Raw genomic sequence first — 22,518 nt, 5'->3', positions numbered from 1 at the left:
CTCAGCCTCCTGAGTAGCTGGGATTACAGGCATGCGCCACCATGCCCAGCTAATTTTTTGTATTTTTAGTAGAGACGGGGTTTCACCATGTTGACAAGGATGGTCTCGATCTCTTGACCTCGTGATCCACCCGCCTCGGCCTCCCAAAGTCCTGGGATTACAGGCTTGAGCCACCGCGCCCGGCCTGAAGACTTATTTTTAAGAGGGTCACCAGAAATTGGAAAAGCATTGAGGAAATACTTTTTTTTTTTTTTTTGAGACGGAGTTTCGCTCTTGTTACCCAGGCTGGAGTGCAATGGCGCGATCTCGGCTCACCGCAACCTCCGCCTCCTGGGTTCAAGCAATTCTCCTGCCTCAGCCTCCTGAGTAGCTGGGATTACAGGCACGCACCACCATGCCCAGCTAATTTTTTGTATTTTTAGTAGAGACGGGGTTTCACCATGTTGACCAGGATGGTCTCGATCTCTTGACCTCGTGATCCGCCCGCCTCAGCCTCCCAAAGTGCTGGGATTACAGGCGTGAGCCACCGCGCCCGGCCCGAGGAAATACATTTTGAGGAAAAGATGAAAGTAGTCAAGAAGAGAAAATCTACCTTATATAATTTGGAAAACTGAATGTTAATTTTTATTTTATTTCACTTTATTTTATTTTGAGATGAGTTCTCACTCTGTCACCCAGGCTGCAGTGCAGTGGCACAATCTTGGCTCATAACAACCTTCACCTCCTGGGCTCAAGCGATTCTCCTGCGTCTGCCTCCCAAGTAGCTGGGATTACAGGTGCCCGCCACCATACATGGCTTATTTTTTTGTATTTTTACTAGAGACAAGGTTTCACCATGTTGGCCAGGCTGGTCTTGAACTCCTGACCTCGAGTGATCTGCCCACCTCTGCCTCCCAAAGTGCTGGGATTACAGGTGTGAGCCACTGTGCCTGGCCATGTACTTAGAAATTCTTGAATAGGGTAGCATCATTTGCTGTGATAGGGAGAGTAGGCTAGTTTCACAGTGATAAATATTGTGTGTTGAATCAGGAATTTGAGGCTGCCTTTTTAAATGATTGGTATCTAAAAACCTGTGGCTTGCAGTATGTATTTGTCAGTTTAGTATTTGCTGACTCCAAACATTTTAAAATGCTGTATTTAGCCTAGTTACTCCATTTTAACTGATCTCAGGTTCAGTAAAATAAAAAAAGCAGAGCAGGCCAGGCACCGTGACTGCTACCTGTAATCCTAGCGCTTTGGGAGGTTGAAGTGGGTGGATCACAAGATCAGGAGTTTGAGATCAGCCAGGCCAACATTGTGAAACCCCATCTCTACTAAAAGAAATACAAAAAAATAGCTGGATGTGGTAGCAGGGGCTGCTTGGGAGACTCAGGCAGGAGAATCACTTGAAACCGGGAGGCAGAGATTAAAATGAGCTGAGATCACGCCATTGCACTCCAGCCTAGGTGACAGTACAAGGCTGCCTCAAAAAAAAAAAAAAAAAAAAAGGCAGAGCAAAGGAAAGGCACCTTTTATATGCCAGGCACTGTCCCACCTGGCATCTTACATGCATTCTTTCATTTAATCCTCAGTGTAGCACTGAAGTAAGTGTACTTTCCCCACTTTTTACAAAGGAAGAAACCAAGAATTAGTATCATAAATCCACAGGGCACAGTGGCTCATACCCGGGATCCCAGCACTTTTGGAGGCTGAGGCAGGAGGATTGCTGAGTCAGGAGTTCGAGGCCAGTCTAGGCAAGATAACTAACTCCTGTTTCTACAAAAAAATGTAAAAATTAGCCAGGCATGGTGACATGTGCCTGTAGTCCCAACTTCTTGCGGGGCTGAAGTGGGAGGATCACCTGAGCCCAGGAGTTGGAGGCTGCAGCGAGTCATGATGGCAACACTGCACTCCAGCCTAGGCAACAAAGCAAGACCCCATCTCAAAAAAAAGTATCACAGATCCATGATCAAAGTTTAGCTGGTGTAGCTTCAGTCAGGGCTCTTTCTCTTAGTAATTACTGCTCTCAGGATCTATTGAGAAATGGACAGGGAAGCCCTAGAAACTCAGTATTAATATCATTTGTTTATTTGACCTAACTGTATTCATTCATCAATTTTATGAATATTTACTAAGTGCTCTTGTGCGTTTATATACCAGGGATTATGCTGAACCATAAAGAAGAGAACAAAACAAGATCCTTACCCTCACGGAGTTTCAAGGTCACTTATTCTTGTCACCCAGGCTGGAGTGCAGTGGTACAATCATGGCCCATTGCCGGCTTGACCTCCTGGGCCCAAGCAATCCCCCTGTCTCAGCCTTCCAAGTAGCTGGGACTGAAGGCATACATCACCACACCCAGCTAATTTCTTTTCTTTTTTTTTTTTTTGAGACAGAGTTTCGCTCTTGTTACCCAGGCTGGAGTGCAATGGCACGATCTCGGCTCACCGCGACCTCTGCCTCATGGGTTCAAGCAATTGTCCTGCCTCAGCCTCCTGAGTAGCTGGGATTACAGGCACGCACCACCATGCCCAGCTAATTTTTGTGTTTTTAGTAGAGATTGGGTTTCACCATGTTGGTCAGGCTGGTCTCAAACTCCTGAGCTTGTGATCTACCTGCCTCGGCCTCCCAAAGTGCTGGGATTACAGGCATGAGCCACCGAGCCTGGCCCAAAATAAAAGCTTCTTAAGATTGAATGAGAATACAACATAGGGACATGTTTTTATGTTTTGTTCAGTTGTCCAGCATTGATCTGTGAACACCGTGTAACTTTCAGCAAGAGGCATTTGTTGAAAATTACCTCTTTCACCGGGTGCAGCAGCTCACGCCTGTAACCCCAGCACTTTGGGAGGCCAAGGTGGGCAGATCACAAGGTGAGGAGATCAAGACCATTCTGGCCAACATGGTGAAACCCCATCTCTACTAAAATACCAAAATTGAGCCGGGCCTGGTGGTGCACACCTGTAGTCTCAGCTACTCGGGAGGCTGAGGCAGGGGAATCACTTGAACCCAGAAGTGAAAGTTGCAGTGATCTGAGATCACGCCACTGCACTGCTGCCTAGCGACAGAGTAACACTCTGTCTCAAAAAAAAAAAAAAACAAAGCAAGAAAATTACATGTTTCTGCCAGATATACTTTTGGCCCTCTGTCGTATTTTCAGAGAACAAAATCAATAGTATAACATGCTAACTTTTTAGTTCTTTTTGAGTCAGCTCTTCTTGTTGCCCTTGATAGCATAGCATAATAAAATGCATGAAGGCAGAGCAAATGAATTTTTATTACTGCATATTGATTTAATTTAATTCTCTTACGCAGAAGGAGATGTACAGATTACAGCTGAAGCTCTGCTAAAATCTACCGAAGTACAAGGTATGAAGACCAGTGGGACTAAGATGGATAATAATGAAGGACAGAAAAATGGCAATGTGATCTCTCAGCTGGATGATCTCTCAGCTGGATGCAGAGAATTCCCAGAGGTAGACAAAATCATCACCAGTGATGAGGTTTCAGAAACCAGCACATTAGTTACCCTAGAACCTTTAACTTTTGTGGACCCTGGATTAACAGAAGCAACTCCTAAAGTAGAAGAATGTGAAGAATTAAAAAGTTGTCCTTGGTTGTCATTACCAGGAAACAGTGCCATTTCTAATGTGGACAATAGGGAGAAAGAGTTGTATAAACTAAACCTTGTCTGTGAGGCAGATGACAATCACCAACAAATTCATGGCCACTGTAATGAACAACCCAGTTCTGCATGTGATAGTCCCACAGCGACAAGCCCCTTGAAAGAAAACTGTCAAGTTTCATGTTTCACATCAGACTTGTCTGGTCAAGAATCCAGAACAGTATCCTTAGAAAACTGTGGTTTTGAAGGTGATGGTTTGCTAAAGAGATCTGCTGAAAAGACAGACTATTCTTATTTTTATGGGGGAGATGATCAAAGGAATAACTTGCCTTCTAGAGAAAAAGAACAGCTTTTGATTCCCAGGAGTGAAAGAGGTGGACCTTTTTTTATTAATGCCAGGCAACCAGAAAAGGAGATTAGTGGACCATCTGGTGAAAAAGAACTTGTTGTTTCCTCAAAAGAAAATATCCACAATAACTGTTGCATTCAAGACAGTCTCCATACAAGGAGCTCTGGTTCTTTAATGCCCAATTCTTTTACTGAAGCCACAGGAGTAATGTTAAATAAGAATGATTTGAAAATTACTTTAGATGTTCAAGGTAACTTAACATACCCTGAGGACCATAAAGAAACTTTTACTAATATGAGCCATCTAGGTAGATACTCTGAAGAAAGCAGTTTTTCCTCCTTGATGCAGGTTGAAGAGTCAGAACAGACAACCCCTACAGAGCCCAGTTTATTAAGTAAATCTTTTTACACTAAAAACGGTAAGTCCTTAGTCACCATCCAGAGAAATCTGGAAAGCAACACCCAGTTAAATGAAGCATCATGTAATGATTTTCTGTTTGAAAGAAAATCCATTGTGAGTTTAATGCCAGAGGGTCAGATAAATCCTATAAGTGAGGTGTTAAAACCCAAGAAAGGTACTGCTCTGTTACCACCATCCCCAGAATTTGATTACAGACCTGAGTCAGAAAAAGTTATACAGACCTCACATGATGATATTCCACTTTTAGATGAACAGAGCATAGCCTGTGAGATGAATGAACTTTCTTGTACCAATGAACTGGTTATAAACAAAGTAGAAAGTGAATGTGTTTTAAATCAACAAGTGTCCCTTAATTCTCAAGACCATGCAGAGTTGCCAACTGACTCTGTAATGCATTTAAACAAAGAGATGCCTTTAAAAATAGGCAAAGATGCCCAACAGAGCCATCATCCTCCATTAGAGTGTGGAGCAGATGTCACTGCTGATATACAAACCATTCCTGTTCAGACAAAAATGAAAGACATCTCTTCACCAGGTAATAAAACCTGTGGTGCCTCTTCAAACAGTCCCACCTTAAACATCAAACCAGTAAGCCTAGAGAGAAAAAAAGAAATGGCTGATTCAGGAACAAAAGCTCTACATTCCAGGCTTCTTTCAAATAAGAGAGAAGCAGCTGGCTTTCCTCAAGTGGTCTCTGTCATAGAATGTCACAATGTTCCATCTCAGGATATCTCTAGCTGTCATTGTATAAGAAAACATGTATCTGAAGAAAACATGTGTTCAGCTTGTGCTGCTTTCAAGTCCAGCAAAATCAACCTGCAAGTTGATAACTCTTTGATAACAAAATGTAAAAATGCATTTCAGCACAGTCATCACTACTGCCAAGGAGCAGGAGACTCTGTGGAAAAAAGCAGCTGTAAAGTGAGTTATACATCAGAGGAAAGGGAACTTGATGGGAAAGAAACTAATGGCAGCCTTCCGGGAGATAAGATCAAAAACAAAATGACAGCAGACTTGTTAAATAGTGGAATTTCAAACAAAACCATTCACACCTTGAGTAATATCAAATCTAGTGAGGAAGGGCTGGAAGGAAAGGGGCAGGATATATCCAAAGAAACTGTATTTTGTAAGTATAACATCTCTGATCATGCTATACAAGAACTAAAGCAGACTGTAAACATTCCAAGTCCTGAAAAAATGTTGGACCAGTCTCCTCCTGTTATGTTCTCCAGTTTTAAAGACATAAAAGCAGTTGAAACGCTCAATCAGGTTGATCATAAGGCAGATGAAGTCCTTGACTCTCAGAGTAACCAAAACAGACCAGATGAATGCAGAAGTGAAGGTCAGTCAGCTAAGGAGACACTAGGTAGTGACCAGAGAGAGACTGTCACCAAGCTTCAGGGAGAGGTAAGCCACAACCAAAAAGATCTGCTGGTCAGCTCAGGCAGTGATAACTCACTACCTTGTGGTAGTCCAAAAAAAGGCAATTTGAAAGCAGACTTTGTCAAGATTTCTGGTTGTGATGAGTCCACAGAAGGTATGGTAAATATCGTCTACACAGACTGTAGTAATAAGCCTACAGAAGGTGTGCTGGACGTTAAAGCGTCTAATCCACTGGATTGTGCAAGGCAAGAGAGATTGGCATTCCAAGAGGACTCAAGGAGTACCTTGTTTCAAAGAGAACTGGATGCTGCCCATATAGGAACAATTGGCCAGGACTCCGATTTCTCAGATGCTGCTGCTTCTATAGTGGGCTTTCTTGAACTAAAAAAATCGTATGAAGAAAATGTATGCAGATCTTTAAAAGACTGTGAAATGGAAAAGTGTCCAGACTCTTGTCCCCATGAGATGGAGTCTATTGCAGATCATGAACTAAATGTAAGAATATTGGATGGAGTAAATGTGTCTTTAAATCATGTCCATTATGCACAGCAAGATAATGAAATAACTCTCAGAGAAACACAAGAAATGACTGAAGGATCAAGACTAGAAATAAGCTCTGAGTTTGGCAAAGAAAGTACCTTTGGAATTTCCTCAAAAGAGTTAATGTCTTGCCATGATGAGAGCTCCGGTTCCCTAGGAATCCTGAAATCCATTGAAATAATGCCTTCTCAAGAAAATTCAGAAACTAATAATAACAGTGAAGAAACTGACCTGAAAAATCTTTTTAAACCAAAAGATGCTAAAATTCTTTGTGAAAATGTAAAGGACCGCACAGTCCTTCCTGAGATGAAGGAAGGAGTATCAAGAGATAGGAGTAATTCTAGTGACGGAGACAGCATATGTACCTTTGTGGAAAAGAATGCTTGCAAAGCTTGTCACTTTCACGGGAATTCCTCTGACAGTTATTTGCCTTTAACAGTGAAAACAGAAACTAAAGTGAAAGGAGAAGAAACTCAAGAGCATCAGAGGGGACCACCAGGTGACTTGACTGTTGGGGAGCAACCTGAGGAGATGGTTACCAGAGAAGTTGGCGGTGGCGATCATGTGAACAACATCTCTCAGACCCACATTAAATGCGAAAAGATGCTTAGTCACAGTGAAAAACAGCAGAGCCCTGAGGTTTTGGACTACAGGTTGCAGAAAGAAGAGGAATATATACATCAAAAGGAAGCACATATGATATCGGAACAATGCATATCATCCAGTCTGTTGTTAGATGATGCACAAAATAAGAACCAACCTAAGGTTGACAAAGGTGAGTCCACCATGATGAATGAAGTCACGCTAGCACAGCTGGCCAAGAACAGCATTGTAGCACAGACTCAGAAGTTAGAAGACCAGAAGGAAGGAAGCTTACATCATCCATTTAAGAAGGACATTGAGGCATGCACAGGTTCTTGCCATCTTGGTGCCCCTCAGAAAGCACAAGATCCCTCCTCTGCTGGGTGTGATCAAATACCTGGTGCCTTTGCAAAGAAAGAAATGCTTCCTTTAAAGAAGCAGCCCCATCGAACTTGTAAGAAAGTTTCCAGTCAGGAGCAAAACAGTGTGGGGAGAAAAATAGGTAAAATCAGAAGTTCTGCCTTTTTAAAGAGTTCCTCCAATCCCACCCCAACAAAAGCACACAGACTTCTCAGTCTGTGTACTGTGTCTGCACCTACACGATTAGAACCTGTAACAGCACCTGCCAAGAGCTTGATTAGCCACATACCAAAGCAGACAACTATACCATGCCATCCCTTGAGGAGCCCGAATTTTAGGAAGCCTACCAAAGAATCAGCCTTACTAGACAAGCTGTCCATCCTTGCCTCCAAACTGGCCCCAGCCATGAAGACTCAGAAACTAAGATACCAACGGTGTTCCTCTGAACTTCTTCCAATGGCTAAAAGCTATAAGCGCCTCAGATACAAAAGGCTCCTGGACGGATTTTCATACAACACAGCACAGCTGAATCCATATTTGGCAGCCAGTGGATGGGATAAGAGGCCTAACAGTAAACCCATGGCACTTTATTCTCTCGAATCCATCAAGATGAGCTTCATAGATTTGAGCAAGATGCCGTCACTGCTATTTGGTTCTGAAATCTTCCCAGTATCCTTTCATGTGAAATCGTCCAGCTCAGATTGCACGACTGAGTCCTCAAGGACTTTTCCTGAGCACTGTGCTCCAGCAAGGTTTGCCTTAGGAGAGGCCCTCCAGTGCCCGTCTCAACCTCCCAAGTGGACCTTTTCTTTCTTCTTGTCCCACAGTTGCCCTGGGATGGCCACATTCAGGGAAGACACTGGCATCCATAGTCAGACCCACACTCAGGCTCCTCTTCAGCCTCCACCTTCTCTCCAAGACTATGGAGGCACTGCCATAGTCCAGACCAGAGCCAACTGCTCTGTCCTTGGCCTTCACACACTTCTAGCACTTTGTTCCCCGGGATGTTACCGAATCTGGACAAAAAAACGGAACTTCTCCAGCCACATGCCTACCATGCAGAGGCTCTTCATGACCCAGTTTGCACAGGGCTTGAAAGGGTTGCGGTCTCCATCCTCCATAGCAAACAAGGTCTTCTGTTCTCTGCCCTACTCGGTGGGCAGAGTGCTGTCCATTTGGAGCCACCATGGGCCTTCTGCATGCTCCTTCGAAATCTCTTCTCTTCATTCCACTCACAGCAAGCGGCAATCAAGTCTGGGCACCACAAGCAGGTAAAATCTGTCCCCTGTTATTTGCAAATGTCCCATGTTTGCTTCCTATCACTGGAGAGAGAAGGGCACTGTGGGAATTGCAAACTATTTAGAGTCCCCTGGGGTTTGCGCTTTCTATTTACCTTGCCAAATCCCTCCTCCTCCCTCTCCCCCTCCCCCTCCTCCTCTCTGAGGTGAAGTCTAGCACTGTCAGCAGGCTGGAGTGCAGTGACACGATCTCAGCTCACTGCGACCTCCACCTCCTGGGTTCAGACAAACAATTCTCCTGCTTCAGACTCCCAAGTAGCTGGGATTACAGGGACCTGCCACCAAAACTGGCTTTTTTTTTTTTTGTATCTTTAGTAGAGACAGCGTTTCACCAGGTTGGCCAGGCTGGTCTTGAACTCCTGACCTCAGGTGATCTACCTCCTTGGCCTCCTAAAGTGCTGGGATTACCATGCCTGACCTCTTTGTAAGTCTTTAGGTAGACAGAAATTATTTTTTAATTTGCTTTTACCATTGCTATAGTTGAAAAATTAGAGAGCAAAAGAGCATTAATATTCCAAATAGCTTAGGAGAGTCTTGTTCATATGTCTCTAATGTAGAATCATCGTGTGTCATTAAAAAGTGTGCTGGTTGGCCGGGCGCGGTGGCTCAAGCCTGTAATCCCAGCACTTTGGGAGGCCGAGGTGGGTGGATCACGAGGTCGAGAGATCGAGACCATCCTGGTCAACATGGTGAAAACCCATCTCTACGAAAAATACAAAAAATTAGCTGGGCGTGGTGGCACATGCCTGTAATCCCAGCTACTCAGGAGGCTGAGGCAGGAGAATTGCCTGAACCCAGGAGGTGGAGGTTGCGGTGAGCCGAGATGGCGCCATTGCACTCCAGCCTGGGTAACAACAGTGAAACTCCGTCCTCAAAAAAAAAAAAAAAAAAAAAAAAAAGGCCGGGCGCGGTGGCTCAAGCCTGTAATCCCAGCACTTTGGGAGGCCGAGGCGGGTGGATCACAAGGTCAAGGGATCAAGACCATCCTGGTCAACATGGTGAAACCCCGTCTCTACTAAAAATACAAAAAATTAGCTGGGCATGGTGGCGTGTGCCTGTAATCCCAGCTACTCAGGAGGCTGAGGCAGGAGAATTGCCTGAACCCAGGAGGCGGAGGTTGCGGTGAGCCGAGATCGCGCCATTGCACTCCAGCCTGGGTAACAAGAGCGAAAACTCCGTCTCAAAAAAAAAAAAAAAAAAAAAAAAAAAAAAAAAAAAAATAGTGTGCTCGTTGAGGCCAGGCGCAGTGGCTCATGTCTGTAATCCCAGCACTTTGGGATGCCGTGGCAGGCCTGGCCAATGTGGTGAAACCCTGTCTCTACAACAAATATAAAAAATTTAGCTGGGTGTGGTGGTGTGTGCCTGTAATTCCAGCTACTCAGAGGCTGAGGCAGGGGGATCCCTTAAACCCGGTAGGCAGAGGTTACAGTGAACTGAGATTTTGCCATTGCACTCCAGCCTGGGCAACAGAGCGACATTCCGTCTCCAAAAAAAAAAAAAAAAAAAAAAAACTAGGCCAGGCACAGTGGCACATGCCTGTAATCCCAGCACTTTGGGAGGCCAAGGAGGGCGGATCACAAGGTCAAGAGATGGAGACCAACCTGGCTAACATGGTGAAGCCCCATCTTTATAAAAAAATTGGCCAGACTCAGTGGCTCATGCCTGTAATCCCAGCAGTTTGGGAGGCCGAGGTGGGTGGATCACAAGGTCAGGAGTTCTAGACCAGCCTGGCCAAAATAGTGAAACCCTGTCTCTACTAAAAATACAAAAATTTAGCTGGGTGTGGTGATGGATTCTTGTAATCCCAGCTACTTGGGAGGCTGAGGCAGAAGAATCTCTTGAACCCGGGAGGTGGAGGTTGCAGCGAGCCAAGATCTCACCATTATACTCCAGCCCAGGCAACAGTGTGGGACTCTGTCTCAAAAAAAAAAAAAAAAAAAATTACCTGTGTTTTTCCTAGCTGTTAAAAAAATTCCTTTTACTTTAGAGAGGAGATGTGTTGTATAGTCATCACATACACCTCTGGTTAATTAAACTTGCAGTGTGTTTAAGTTCTGTAGAAACTGATGCAGGTTTTAATTTGAGAGGCGCAAAAAGCTCTCCAACATCACTTATTAATGTATCTACAAGTGGTGAATACTACTGTTTCATCTCTATGAAAAATAAGCGTTTAAAGCTGGGCACTGTGGCTCAAGCCTGTACTCCCAGCACTTTGGGAGGCCGATGTGGGCAGATCATGTGAGGTCAGGAGTTTGAGATCAGCTTGGGCAACATGGTGAAACCCCATCTCTACTAAAAATACAAAAATTAGCCAGGTGTGGTGGTGCATGCCTGTAGTCCCAGCCACTTAGGAGGCTGAGGAGGAGAATCCCTTGAAAACCCAGGAGGCAGAGGTTGCAGTGAGCTGAGATTGCACCGCTGTACTCCAGCCTGGGTGAAAAACCGAGACTCTGTCTCAAAAAAGAAGAGTTTAATTATAAAGAAATTGACTTTTAATAGTTTTCTTCTATATGGCTATGTTGTTTTGTTTTGTTTAGTTTTTGAGACAGTCTTGCTCCATCGCCCAGGCTGGAGTGTAGTGGTGTTATCTCAGCTCACTGCAACCTCTGCCTTCGGGGTTCAGGTGATTCTCATGCCTCAGCCTCCCGAGTAGCAGGATTAAAGGCACCCACCACCATGCCCAGCTAATTTTCATATTTTTAGTAGAGACAGGGTTTTGCCATGTTGGTCATGCTGGTCTCAAACTCCTGACCTCAAGTGATCTGCCCACCTCAGCCTCCCAAAGTGCTGGGATTATACACATGAGCCACCATGCCCAGGCTATATAGTTACTTTTTATGTGTAACTTGGCTTTAAAAAAATTCTTTTCTCTCTGATATTTTATAAGGTTGTAGAAACTGAGAGATTTTAATAGAATCAGTACACAGTTGAGTGGTATAATATATTCTTTAAATTTTTATGTATTTAGAGACAGGGTCTTGCCCTGTCACTCAGGCTGAAGTGCAGTGGTACAGTCTTGGCTTACTTCAGTCTTGACTTTCCAGGGTCAAGCAGTCTTCTCACCTTCGCCTCCTGAGTAGCTAGGTGCACTCCATCACCCCTGGCTAATTTTTGTATTTTTTGTGGAGACAGGGTCTCGGCGTATTGCACAAGCTCGTCTCGAACTCCTAGGCTCAAGTGATCTGACCACCTCAGCCTGCCAAAGTGCTGGGATTATAGGCATCGGCCACCTTGCCCAGCCACCTTTATTCTGTCTCTGTCTTCTTTCCATTTAAGTTAGAAAATAATCTTCCTGTCAGTCTACCTCCATTCCAGTGATGGGCTCATAAATGTAACTCTCCTAGTTGGGAAGCTTTCCTCTTTCTGGTTAACTGACATTTCTTGTCTTCTTGGGGCTAAATATCATGTGCTAATACTGACAATAACATCAAAACCTTTCCTGTTATCCCACTGCCCTTACCTGTTGCTTTTGTGCTTTTGCTTTACTTTAGCCACACCATGTTACCATATGTGCCTCTTCCAGGCATGGAAGCTACATATAACACCAGCGGCAGTCAGACGAGGTAAGCACATGAGGGCTCAGTGTGTGTATGTGTGTGTGCCTGCGCGTGTGTGTGCAAGAGAGAGTGCGCGCATAGGTGGCATGGATCACCTGTGGCATGACTCTGACCTCTCATAAACCTGATCTATGTCTCTCAGATAAACATCTCTGAGATTGAAATGTGTTCTATTACAAGCAGCAACTAGGAATGTGTAATCAATACCATTTGTTAAAAAAGTGAAAATCTCTAGCCAGCTTATGGTACCAGAAGTCCCCTTTCAAGTTATTTCATGTTTTATTGTCAACTTCAGTCCCTGGACAGGATTGAACTCATCTGATCGCTGTTCATTTGTGCAGTTTAAAAGGTATCTTCCCACCTAAAAAGTGTTCCTTTTTACATTTTTTCTTATAAAACTTCATAGCAATGAAATTGATTGCACATTCTTGTTTTTTTTTTTTTTTTTGGTCCGGTGATTTTTTTTTTTTTGGAAAGAGAAAAAGAATAATAAGAAAAAGAATAAAGAAGAGGAAGAAAGAGAAAGAGGAAGAGGGAGAGAGAATGGGGGTATTGCTTTGTTGCCCGGGCTAGAATGCAGTCTAAATATGGGTATGCCTATAGTTGTCCTTAATAATGGAGACATGAAAGAAAATGAGGGAAGAGAGTAACAAACAAGGAGCCAACCAACATTTCGTTTAAACTTCTAAGTTGATATGATGTAGTACTGATAAGAGTGTACATTTTGTGTAAAGTGGAGAGCTCTATAAATGTTAATTACATCCACTTGTTCCAGATCTGAGTTCAAGTCCTGGACATCGTTGTTAATTTTCTGTCTCATTGATCTGTCTAATATTAATGTTGAAGTCTCCCACTATTATTGTGTGGGAGTCTAAGTCTCTTTATAAGTCTTGTATGTCTGGGTATTCCTGTATTGGGTGCGTATATATTTAGGACCATTAACTCTTCTTGTTGTTGCATTGATTCTTTTATCATTATATAATGTCCTTCTTTGCTTCTTTTGATCTTTGTTGCTTTAAATACTATTTTATTGGGGTGAAAATTGTAACTTCTGCTTTTTATTTATTTATTTTTGCTCTCTGGTTGGTTGGTAAGTCTCTCTCCATCCCTTGTTTTGAGTCTTTGTGTATCCTTGAATGTGAGATGGGTCTGGATGCAGCATACAGTTTTAGTTTTTTGTCGAAATTGCCTGTCTGTCTTTGAATTGGGGAATTTAGTCAATTTAAATTTAGAATTAATAATGATATATTGCTTTTTGATATTTTTTAGAAAGGCTGATACTGTTTGTTCCTTTCTATGTGTAATGGTTCTTTCAGAAGCTCTTGTAAAGCAGGCCTGGTGGTGATGAATTCTCTGAGTGCTTGCTTGGGTTCACAAAAAACTTTATTTTTCCTTCACTTATGAAGCTTAGTTTGGCTGGATGTGAAATTCTTGGTTGAAAGTTCTTTTCTTTAAGGATGTTGAATACTGGTCCCCACTCTCTTCTGGCTTGTAGGGTTTCTGCTGAGAGATCTGCTGTAAGTCTGATAGGCTTCCCTTTGTGGGTAACCTGACCTTTCTCTCTGGCTGCCCTTAGTATCTTCTCCTTCATTTCAAACCTGGTGAATCTGACGATTATGTGCCTTGGAGTTGCTCTTCTTGAGGAATATCTTTGTGGTGTTCTCTGTATTACCTGGAGTTGAATATTATCCTGTCTTACTAAGTTGGGAAAATTTTCCTGAGTAATATCCTGAAGCATATTTTCCAGCTTGGATTCATTCTCTTCGTCACATTCAGGTACACCTATCAAGCGTAGATTAGGTCTTTTCACATAGTCCCATGTTTCTTGGAGACCTTGCTCGTTCCTTTTTATCCTTTTTTCTCTAATCTTGTCTTCTAGTTTTATTTCATTGAGTTGGTCTTCGACCTCTGATATCCTTTCTTCTCCTTGATCAATTCGGCTGTTAAAACTTGTGCATACTTCACGTAGTTCTCGTATTGTGTTTTTCAGCTCCATCAATTCACTTATTTTCCTCTCTAAATTTTGTATTCTTGTTGACATTTCGTCAAACCTTTTTTCAAAGTTCTTAGTTTCTTTAGATTGTGTTAGAACAAGTTCTTTTAATTCACAGAAGTTTCTTATTATCCACGTTTTGAAGCCTGCTTCTGTAATTGGAATACACTCCTTCTCCATCAAGCCTTGTTTCGTTGCTGATGAGGAACTGGGATCCCCTGCTGAGGAAGAGGCATTTTGATCTTGGGTATTCTCAGTCTTTTTTGACTGTTTTCTTCCCTTCGTTGTAGATTTATCCATCTGTGGTCTTTATAATTACCGTCTTTGTAATTGGGTTTCTGAGTGGACGTCCAACTTATTGATTCTCAGCGCCGAAATCTGAGCAACCCACTGTGCCGACTAAGTCAGCGGCGTTAAGATTGATGGTGCTTTTCTGACTCTGCACCAAGAACCGACGCTCCGAGGCGCCGGCAAAACCGCCTCGCCGGTCACAAGAGTCGCGCTGGCGACCCGTGGGGCTCCTCCGCTGGGAATCTCCTGGTGCGTGAGCAACAAGAATTCATGTGAAGGTGTGGCGTCCTCTTGTTCTTTGCGTTTTCACTGGGAGCTACAATCCCGAGCTGCTAGTGATCAGCCATCTTGGATCTCTTTCCCGATTGCACATTCTTATAATTTTTTTTTTTTTTAAAGAGTCTTGCTCTGTCGCCAGGCACCAGGCTAGAGTGCAGTGGCACAATCTCAGCTCACTGAAATCGCCTCCTGGGTTCAAGCAGTTCTCCTGCCTCAGCCTCCCTAGTAGCTGAGACTACAGGCACATACGACCACACGCAGCTAATTTTTGTATTTTTTAGTAGAGATGGGTTTTCACCCTGTTGGCCAGGATGGTCTCAATCTCTTGACCTTGTGATCCGCCCACCTTGACCTCCCAAAGTGCTGGGATTACAGGCCTGAGCCACTGCACCTGGCCATAATTTTTCTTACATATGTAGACACAGGCTATGTCTGGAAGTGACTAGAAGGCAGGTTAACTAGATATATTATTCCTAGAAAGAAAGAAAATGTCTTGAGGCGTAAATGTTAGACCTAGTTGAATGTCCTGGAGGTAGAAAGGGAACCCCACTCATATCTTTCTTCTCTTTCACTCCCTGGTACTAGGTTGGAGCCTCCATTCCCTGCCTTGGTACCAAAGTCTTGCTTGGTAGCAGAATCAGCTGTCAGCAAGCTCCTGCTTTCAGCCTCTGAGTTCCAAGTTCCTGGGTTGGATGAGCTGGATGGTGTGACGGCAACATGCCCCTGCCCACAGAGCAGCCCTCCGGAACAGAAAGAGGTAAGTGTAAAGTGCTGGTGGGGTCAAGTGATGGTGGCATTGGAGGTGGCCATTGTTAACTCACATCATGTGATAGTTAGACTGGCCCCTGAGTATCTTCACGAATGACTTTTAGTGTCAGCAGAGTTCTGGAGAGTACTAAGCCAGGAGTTTTTCTCTTGGCCAGTAAAAGACACAGTGGATATTTTAATTTGCGTTGTTTTCCAGATGCTTTTTTCTTGGCAACAGCATATAACGGTGTTTAGAGAATTGGACCAAAGAGTTGCTTTGTACATTCAAAGAAGATGAGTGGATAGTGATAATATTTAATTTTGCAACATCTTCTGTCTTTGACAGTTGCAGACTTTCATGTTGATAGTCTCAATATCTGAACTGAATGTATAGTTCTGGTTTTGATGATAAGAAGGGAGTAGTTGCTTAAAACACAGCCGGGGCCAGGCACGGTGGCTCACACTTGTAATTTTATCACTTTGGGAGGCTGAGGCGGGCGCATAGCTTGAGTCCAGGAGTTCAAGAACAGCCTGGGCAACATGGTGAAACCCTGTCTCTACAAAACATATAAAAATTAGCTGCCTGTGGTGGTACACACCTGTGGTCCCAGCTACTTGGGAGGCTGAGAAGGGAGAATTGCTTGAGCTGGGGAGGCAGAGGTTGTAGCAGTGAGCCCAGATCGTGTCACTGCATTCCAGCCTCAGTGACAGAGCGAAACCCCATCTTAAAAAAAAAATAAGAAAATAATAATAATAATAATAAATAAAAATAAAAAATAAATAAGAGCCAGGCACAGTGGCTTACACCTGTAATCTTAGCACTTTGGGAAGCTGAGGCGGGCAGATCATGAGGTCAGGGGTTCAAGACCAACCTAACCAACATGGTGAAACCTGGTCTTTACTTAAAAATATAAAAATTAGCCGGGCATGGTGGTGCATACCTGTAATCCCAGCTACTTGGGAGGCTGAGGCAGGAGAATTGCTTGAACCTGGGAGGTGGAGGTTGCAGTAAGCCAAGAGTGTGCCATTGCACTCCAGCCTGGGCGACAGAGTGAGACTCCGTCTCAAAAAATAAAAATAAATAAATAAATAAAAGAGCAGGCATGGTGGCTCACGCCTGTATTCCCAACACTTCGGGAGACTGAGGTGGTCAAATCATGAGGTCAGGAGATCAAGACCATCCTGGCCAACAGGGAGAAACCTGTCTTTATTAAAAATACAAAAAAATTAGTTAGGCCTAGTGGCACGCTCCTGTCATCCCACCTACTCAGGAGGCTGAGGCAAGAGAATCACTTGAACCTGGGAGGCAGAGGTTGCAGTGAGCCAAAATCACACCACTCTCTCCAACCTGGCAACAGCACAAGACTCCATCTAAAAAATAAATAAATAAAAGGCCAGACACGGTGGCTCATGCCCGTAATCCCAGCACTTTAGGAGGCCAAGACGGGCAGATTGCCTGGGATCAGGAGTTTGAGACCAGCCTGGCTAGCATGTTGAAACCCCACCTCTACTAAAAATACAAAAATTAGCTGGGTGTGGTGGCACATGCCTGTAGTCCCAGCTACTCAGGAGGCTGAAGCAGGAGAATTGCTTGAACCCGACAGGTGGAGGTTGCAGTGAGCCAAGATTGCACCACTGGACTCCAGCCGGGGTGACAGAGTGAGACTTCATCTCAAAAATAAATAAATAAATAAAATTAAAATTAAAAACCAGCAGGAATATAAGTGGGAGCTTTGTCATAAACTACTTACTAGAATCATCTCTGAAGTGAGGTAGCAATGTCTTAAGTGTCAAGACAAGGGACTTTATATATTTAAAATGTCTTGGCCGGGCGCGGTGGCTCACACCTGTAATCCCAACACTTTGGGAGGCGAGGCCGGTGGATCATGAGGTCAAGAGATCGAGACCATCCTGGTCAACATGGTGAAACCCCGTCTCTACTAAAAATACAAAAGAAAAAATTAGCTGGGCATGGTGGTGTGTGCCTGTAATCCCAGCTACTCAGGACGCTGAGGCAGGAGAATTGCCTTAACTCAGGAGGCAGAGGTTGAGGTGAGCCGAGATTGTGCCATTACACTCCAGCCTGGGTAACGAGCAAAACTCTGTCTCAAAAAAATAAATAAATAAATAAAATATCTTACGGTATGCCGGGGTGATGACATATGCCTATAGTGCTAGCTACCACAGAGGCTGAGGCAAAAGGATCACTTGAGCCGAGTAGTTCCTGGCCCGCCTGGGCAATATAGCAAGACTCCATTTAAAAATAGAAGTTGCCAGGCCGGGCGCGGTGGCTCAAGCCTGTAATCCCAGCACTTTGGGAGGCCGAGGCGGGTGGATCACGAGGTCGAGAGATCGAGACCATCCTGGTCAACATGGTGAAACCCCGTCTCTACTAAAAATACTAAAAATTAGCTGGGCATGGTGGCGTGTGCCTGTAATCCCAGCTACTCAGCAGGCTGAGGCAGGAGAATTGCCTGAACCCAGGAGGCGAAGGTTGCGGTGAGCCGAGATCGCGCCATTGTACTCCAGCCTGGGCAACAAGAGCGAAACACTGTCTCAAAAAAAATAAAAATAAAAATAAATAAATAAATAAATAAAAATAGAAGTTGCCAAATATGGTGGCTTTTACTTGTTGTAACCCCAGCACTTTGAGAGGCCAAGGCAGGAAGATCATTTGAGTCCCGGAGTTGAAGGCTGCAGTGAGCTGTGATTGCACCACTGCACACCAGCCTGGGTAACAGAGTAGTAAGACCTGGTCTGAAAAAATACATAAATAAGCCGGGCGCGGTGGCTGAAGCCTGTAATCCCAGCACTTTGGGAGGCCGAGGCGGGTGGATCACGAGGTCAAGAGATCGAGACCATCCTGGTCAGCATGGTGAAACCCCGTCTCTACTAAAAATACAAAAATTAGCTGGGCATGGTGGTGCGTGCCTGTAATCCCAGCTACTCAGGAGGCTAAGGCAGGAGAATTGCCTGAACCCAGGAGACGGAGGTTGCGGTGAGCCGAGATCACACCATTGCACTCCAGCGTGGGTAACAAGAGTGAAACTCCGTCTCAAAAAAAAAAAAAAAAAAAAAAAATATATATATATATATATATATAAATAAATAAAATGTCTTACAACTTGACCATCTTTTTTCTTAATCCTTAAAAACAGGCTGAGCCAGAGAAGAGGCCAAAGAAAGTCTCACAGATTCGCATCCGGAAAGCTATTCCTAGGCCAGATCCGAATCTTACCCCCATGGGCCTTCCTCGACCCAAAAGGTGAGCTCCTTCTCTGATACAAGCTAGGTTCACTTTTTTCGAAAATTATTTGTCGGAATATAATTACCCCTTTAAATGGTCTTACAGTCTGAGCCATTTATTAATCTTCTAAGAATTTATCCTAAAGATTTAATTAGTGATGTCGCTAGATATTTATATGCAAGTACATTTTAATACATTGCATACATAATCTTAGTTCACCCTCCAGTGCCACTAGGAGGGACCTGTGTTAGGCCGTAGCATTGATCCTGGCACATGTGGTTTCTGTCTGTCACGGGGTTTACCCAGCCCCAGAGCCCAAGCCCTAATACTCTGTGCACTAAACTGGAAAAGGTCCTAAAAGTCCTGAGTTTAGTTTCTTTTAAAAATGATCTTCAGACTTATATTTTCTTGTGATCAATTTTGCTCCTCATTTCTTATCAGCAAATGGAATACTAACAGTGGACTTCCCTGTAAAATATGAATAAGAATTCCCAACATTTATATTTCTATACAGTTTCTATACAATCTAATTGAGAGTAGAATCTGTACTATATCTATGACAGTGTTTCACACAACACAAATAAAAAATCATTTGTTAGGATCATGATTGATGTTCCCCTTCTTTCCCATAATCTTGATCTTGATCTTAATTTTTTATATTTTTGTCTTACGGATATTTTGTTGATCTATCGTATGTCTTTTCAAGAGAAATTTAAAAAATATTTCAGGCCGGGCGCGGTGGCTCACGCCTGTAATCCCAGCACTTTGGGAGGCCGAGGCAGACGGATCACGAGGTTAAGAGATCGAGACCAACCTGGCCAACATGGTGAAACCTCGTCTATAGTAAAAATACAAAAAATAGCCGGGCATGGTGGCACGTGCCTGTGGTCCCAGCTACTCAGGATGCTGAGGTGGAAGAACCGCTTGAACCCAGGAGGCGGAGGTTGCAGTGAGCTGGGATTGTGCCACTGCACTACAGCCAGGTGATAGCAAGACTCGTCTCAAAAAAAAAAAAAAAAAAAGCATCCTGCTCCTGTAATCAAACCTTGAGCTTGGCATTTAAAGTCCTGAGCTCATTAAAAAAATTTTAAAAATTAAAAAAAATATTAAAAATATTTCAGATATCGGAGAGCAAATAGTATTTATTATTCAAATGAAATAGGATTTATTATCAGTTGTATTCTCTCTTGGCATTTGTATGTCTGAAGAACCTTGTTTACATAAATAAGTAGCTAGGAGAGGAAAGAGTTTTAGTTTAGTAAAGTCATTCAATTCTTTCCACTTCTTTCAAGTTATGTGCCAAAAAATCACAGAGATCTATCATCTGTAATGAAAACACGAGATTGAAAAGCACTCAGTTACAGAGGTTCTGTTCTGTTACCCAGGCCTTGGTTGGCAGTTACTGTCTCAGTGTCTGGAACCAACACCAGAAAGATCCAGCATATGTCAAATGCCAGATATTCTTTCCCATATACTGAAAGGAGGTTGAGAAAAATACGATTTTTAATAAATTTTGCCTAAACCTAGGATGTCTTTTGATAAAAGCTTTTTTTTTTTCTTTTTTTTTGAGACGGAGTTTCACTCTTGTTACCCAGGCTGGAGTTTAATGGCGCGATCTCGGCTCACCGCAACCTCCGCCTCCTGGGTTCAGGCAATTCTCCTGCCTCAGCCTCCTGAGCAGCTGGGATTACAGGCACGTGCCACCATGCCGCCCAGCTAATTTTTTTGTATTTTTAGTAGAGACGGGGTTTCACCATGTTGACCAGGATGGTCTCAATCTCTTGACCTCGTGATCCACCCGCCTCGGCCTCCCAAAGTGCTGGGATTACAGGCTTGAACCACCGCGCCCGGCCGATAAAATGCTTTTAATCAAATGTACTTTTGTCCAAAAAACAACCACCACCACAACAAGAAACCTGAAGCTGCAGATTTTTGTACATTTAAGTTTATGGAAAAACCTGGGCATATAATTTAATTGATGAAAACAATTTATTATTTAGGTCCGTCAAGCAGATCGTTCTTCCTGACTTATGTTTTCCAGTTCAAGTAAATATGTTAATTTATCCTTTTAAAATGATACAAATCACTGAGAAATAAATTATGGAGTGCAAATTGTAAAGTAGATTTCTAAAAACCTTAAAGTCATAATTTATTCATTTTAATAATGCAGGTTGACTATCTCTTATCCAAATTCTTGGGACCTAAAATGTTTCAGACTTTAGAGTTTTTCAGATTTTGGAATATTTGCATTATACTTACAGCATCCCTAATCTGAAAATCCAAAATCCTAAGTGCTCCAGTGAGCTCCTAATGAGCATTCCCAGTGAACATGACCTTTGATCATCATGTTGGCACTCAAAGTTTCAGATTTTGGAGCATTTCATATTTGGGATTTTCAGATTATGGAAACTCTTAATAACCCAATAGTGCTAACCTGTGCATTATTAAAACAACATGGGCCGGGCGTGGTGGCTCAAGCCTGTAATCCCAGCACTTTGGGAGGCCGAGGTGGGTGGATCACAATGTCGAGAGATCGAGACCAACCTGATCAACATGGTGAAACCCCGTCTCTACTAAAAATACAAAAAATTAGCATGGCATGGTGGCGCGAGCCTATAATCCCAGCTACTCAGGAGGCTGAGGCAGGAGAATTGCCTGAACCCAGGAGGCGGGGTTTGCGGTGAGCCGAGATTGCGCCATTGCACTCCAGCCTGGGTAAAAAGAGCGAAACTTCGTCTCAAAACAAACAAACAAACAAAAAAACAACATGAGGCCTGGCACATTGGCTCACACCTGTAATCCCAGCACTTTGGAAGGCTGAGGTAGTTGGATCATTTGAGGTCAGAAGTTTGAGACCAGCTTGGCCAGCATGATGAAACCCCGTCTTTACTAAAAATACAAAAATTAGCTGAGCGGTAGTGGCACACACCTGTAATCAAAGCTACTCAGTCTCAAAAAAAAAAAAAAAAAAAAAAAAATCAAAAATTAGCAAGGCATTGTGTTAGGCACCTGTAATCCCAGCTACTGGGGAGGCTGAGGCAGGAGAATTGCTTAAACCCGGGAGATGAAGGTTGTAGTGAGCTGAGATTGGGCCATTACACTCCAGTCTAGGCAACAAGAGCAAAACTCGTCTCAAAAAATTAAATAAATAAATAAAATAAGCCAGCTGTGGTGGCACATACCTGTGGTCCCAGCCACATGGGAGGCAGAGGCAGGAAGATCTCTTCAGTCCAGCCCAGGAATTTGAGGCTACAGTGAGCCATATTTGTGCCACTGCAATCCAGCCTGGGTGACAGAGCAAGGCCCAGTCTGTACAAAAACATATTGGTCTAGATTAGATAGTGGTGATCATGAATAACCTTGCGAATATTTTTAAAATCACTGAATTGTACATTTTAAATGAATGAATTTTCTGGTATATGAACCTGAGCTCCTTGGAAAGTAATTACAGGTCTAGGGCAGGAAATGAATAAGATGAATGTATCTTGTCATACCAGAAAGTAGCAGAGCTCTCAGAGACTCCTAGGGTCATTTCTTTTTTTGAGACGGAGTTTCGCTCTTGTTACCCAGGCTGGAGTGCAATGGCGCGATCTCGGCTCACCGCAACCTCCGCCTCCTGGGCTCAGGCAATTCTCCTGCCTCAGCCTCCTGAGTAGCTGGGATTACAGGCACACGCCACCATGCCCAGCTAATTTTTTGTATTTTTAGTAGAGACGGGGGTTTCACCATGTTGACCAGGATGGTCTCGATCTCTCGACCTCATGATCCACCCGCCTCGGCCTCCCAAAGTGCTGGGATTACAAGCTTGAGCCACCGCGCCCGGCCCTAGGGTCATTTCAAAGGGATTCAGGAGCCAGTTTTTGTTTGT

At 43.6% G+C, this 22,518-nt stretch overlaps 1 protein-coding gene across 9 annotated transcripts in view; it reads left to right on the top strand.

The window, feature by feature from the left end:
* Positions 1-22,518, top strand: part of PRR14L (proline rich 14 like) — a 72,611-nt gene that overhangs the window by 37,676 nt on the left and 12,417 nt on the right. For 8 of the 9 annotated variants that reach the window (XM_074391043.1, XM_010349096.3, XM_074391047.1 and 5 more), the window contains 4 exons: positions 3,295-8,509; positions 12,028-12,099; positions 15,242-15,413; positions 18,562-18,668. In XM_074391043.1, coding sequence (XP_074247144.1) covers positions 3,295-8,509; positions 12,028-12,099; positions 15,242-15,413; positions 18,562-18,668 — 5,566 coding nt within the window. The other variant, XM_074391048.1, reaches the window with a different exon arrangement.

The sequence above is a fragment of the Saimiri boliviensis genome, chromosome 21 (assembly GCF_048565385.1).
Source record: "Saimiri boliviensis isolate mSaiBol1 chromosome 21, mSaiBol1.pri, whole genome shotgun sequence".
In the NCBI taxonomy this organism is placed as follows: Eukaryota; Metazoa; Chordata; class Mammalia; order Primates; family Cebidae; genus Saimiri; species Saimiri boliviensis.
The sequence above is the reverse complement of the archived record's forward strand: the minus strand, read 5'-3'. Positions and strand labels throughout refer to the sequence as shown.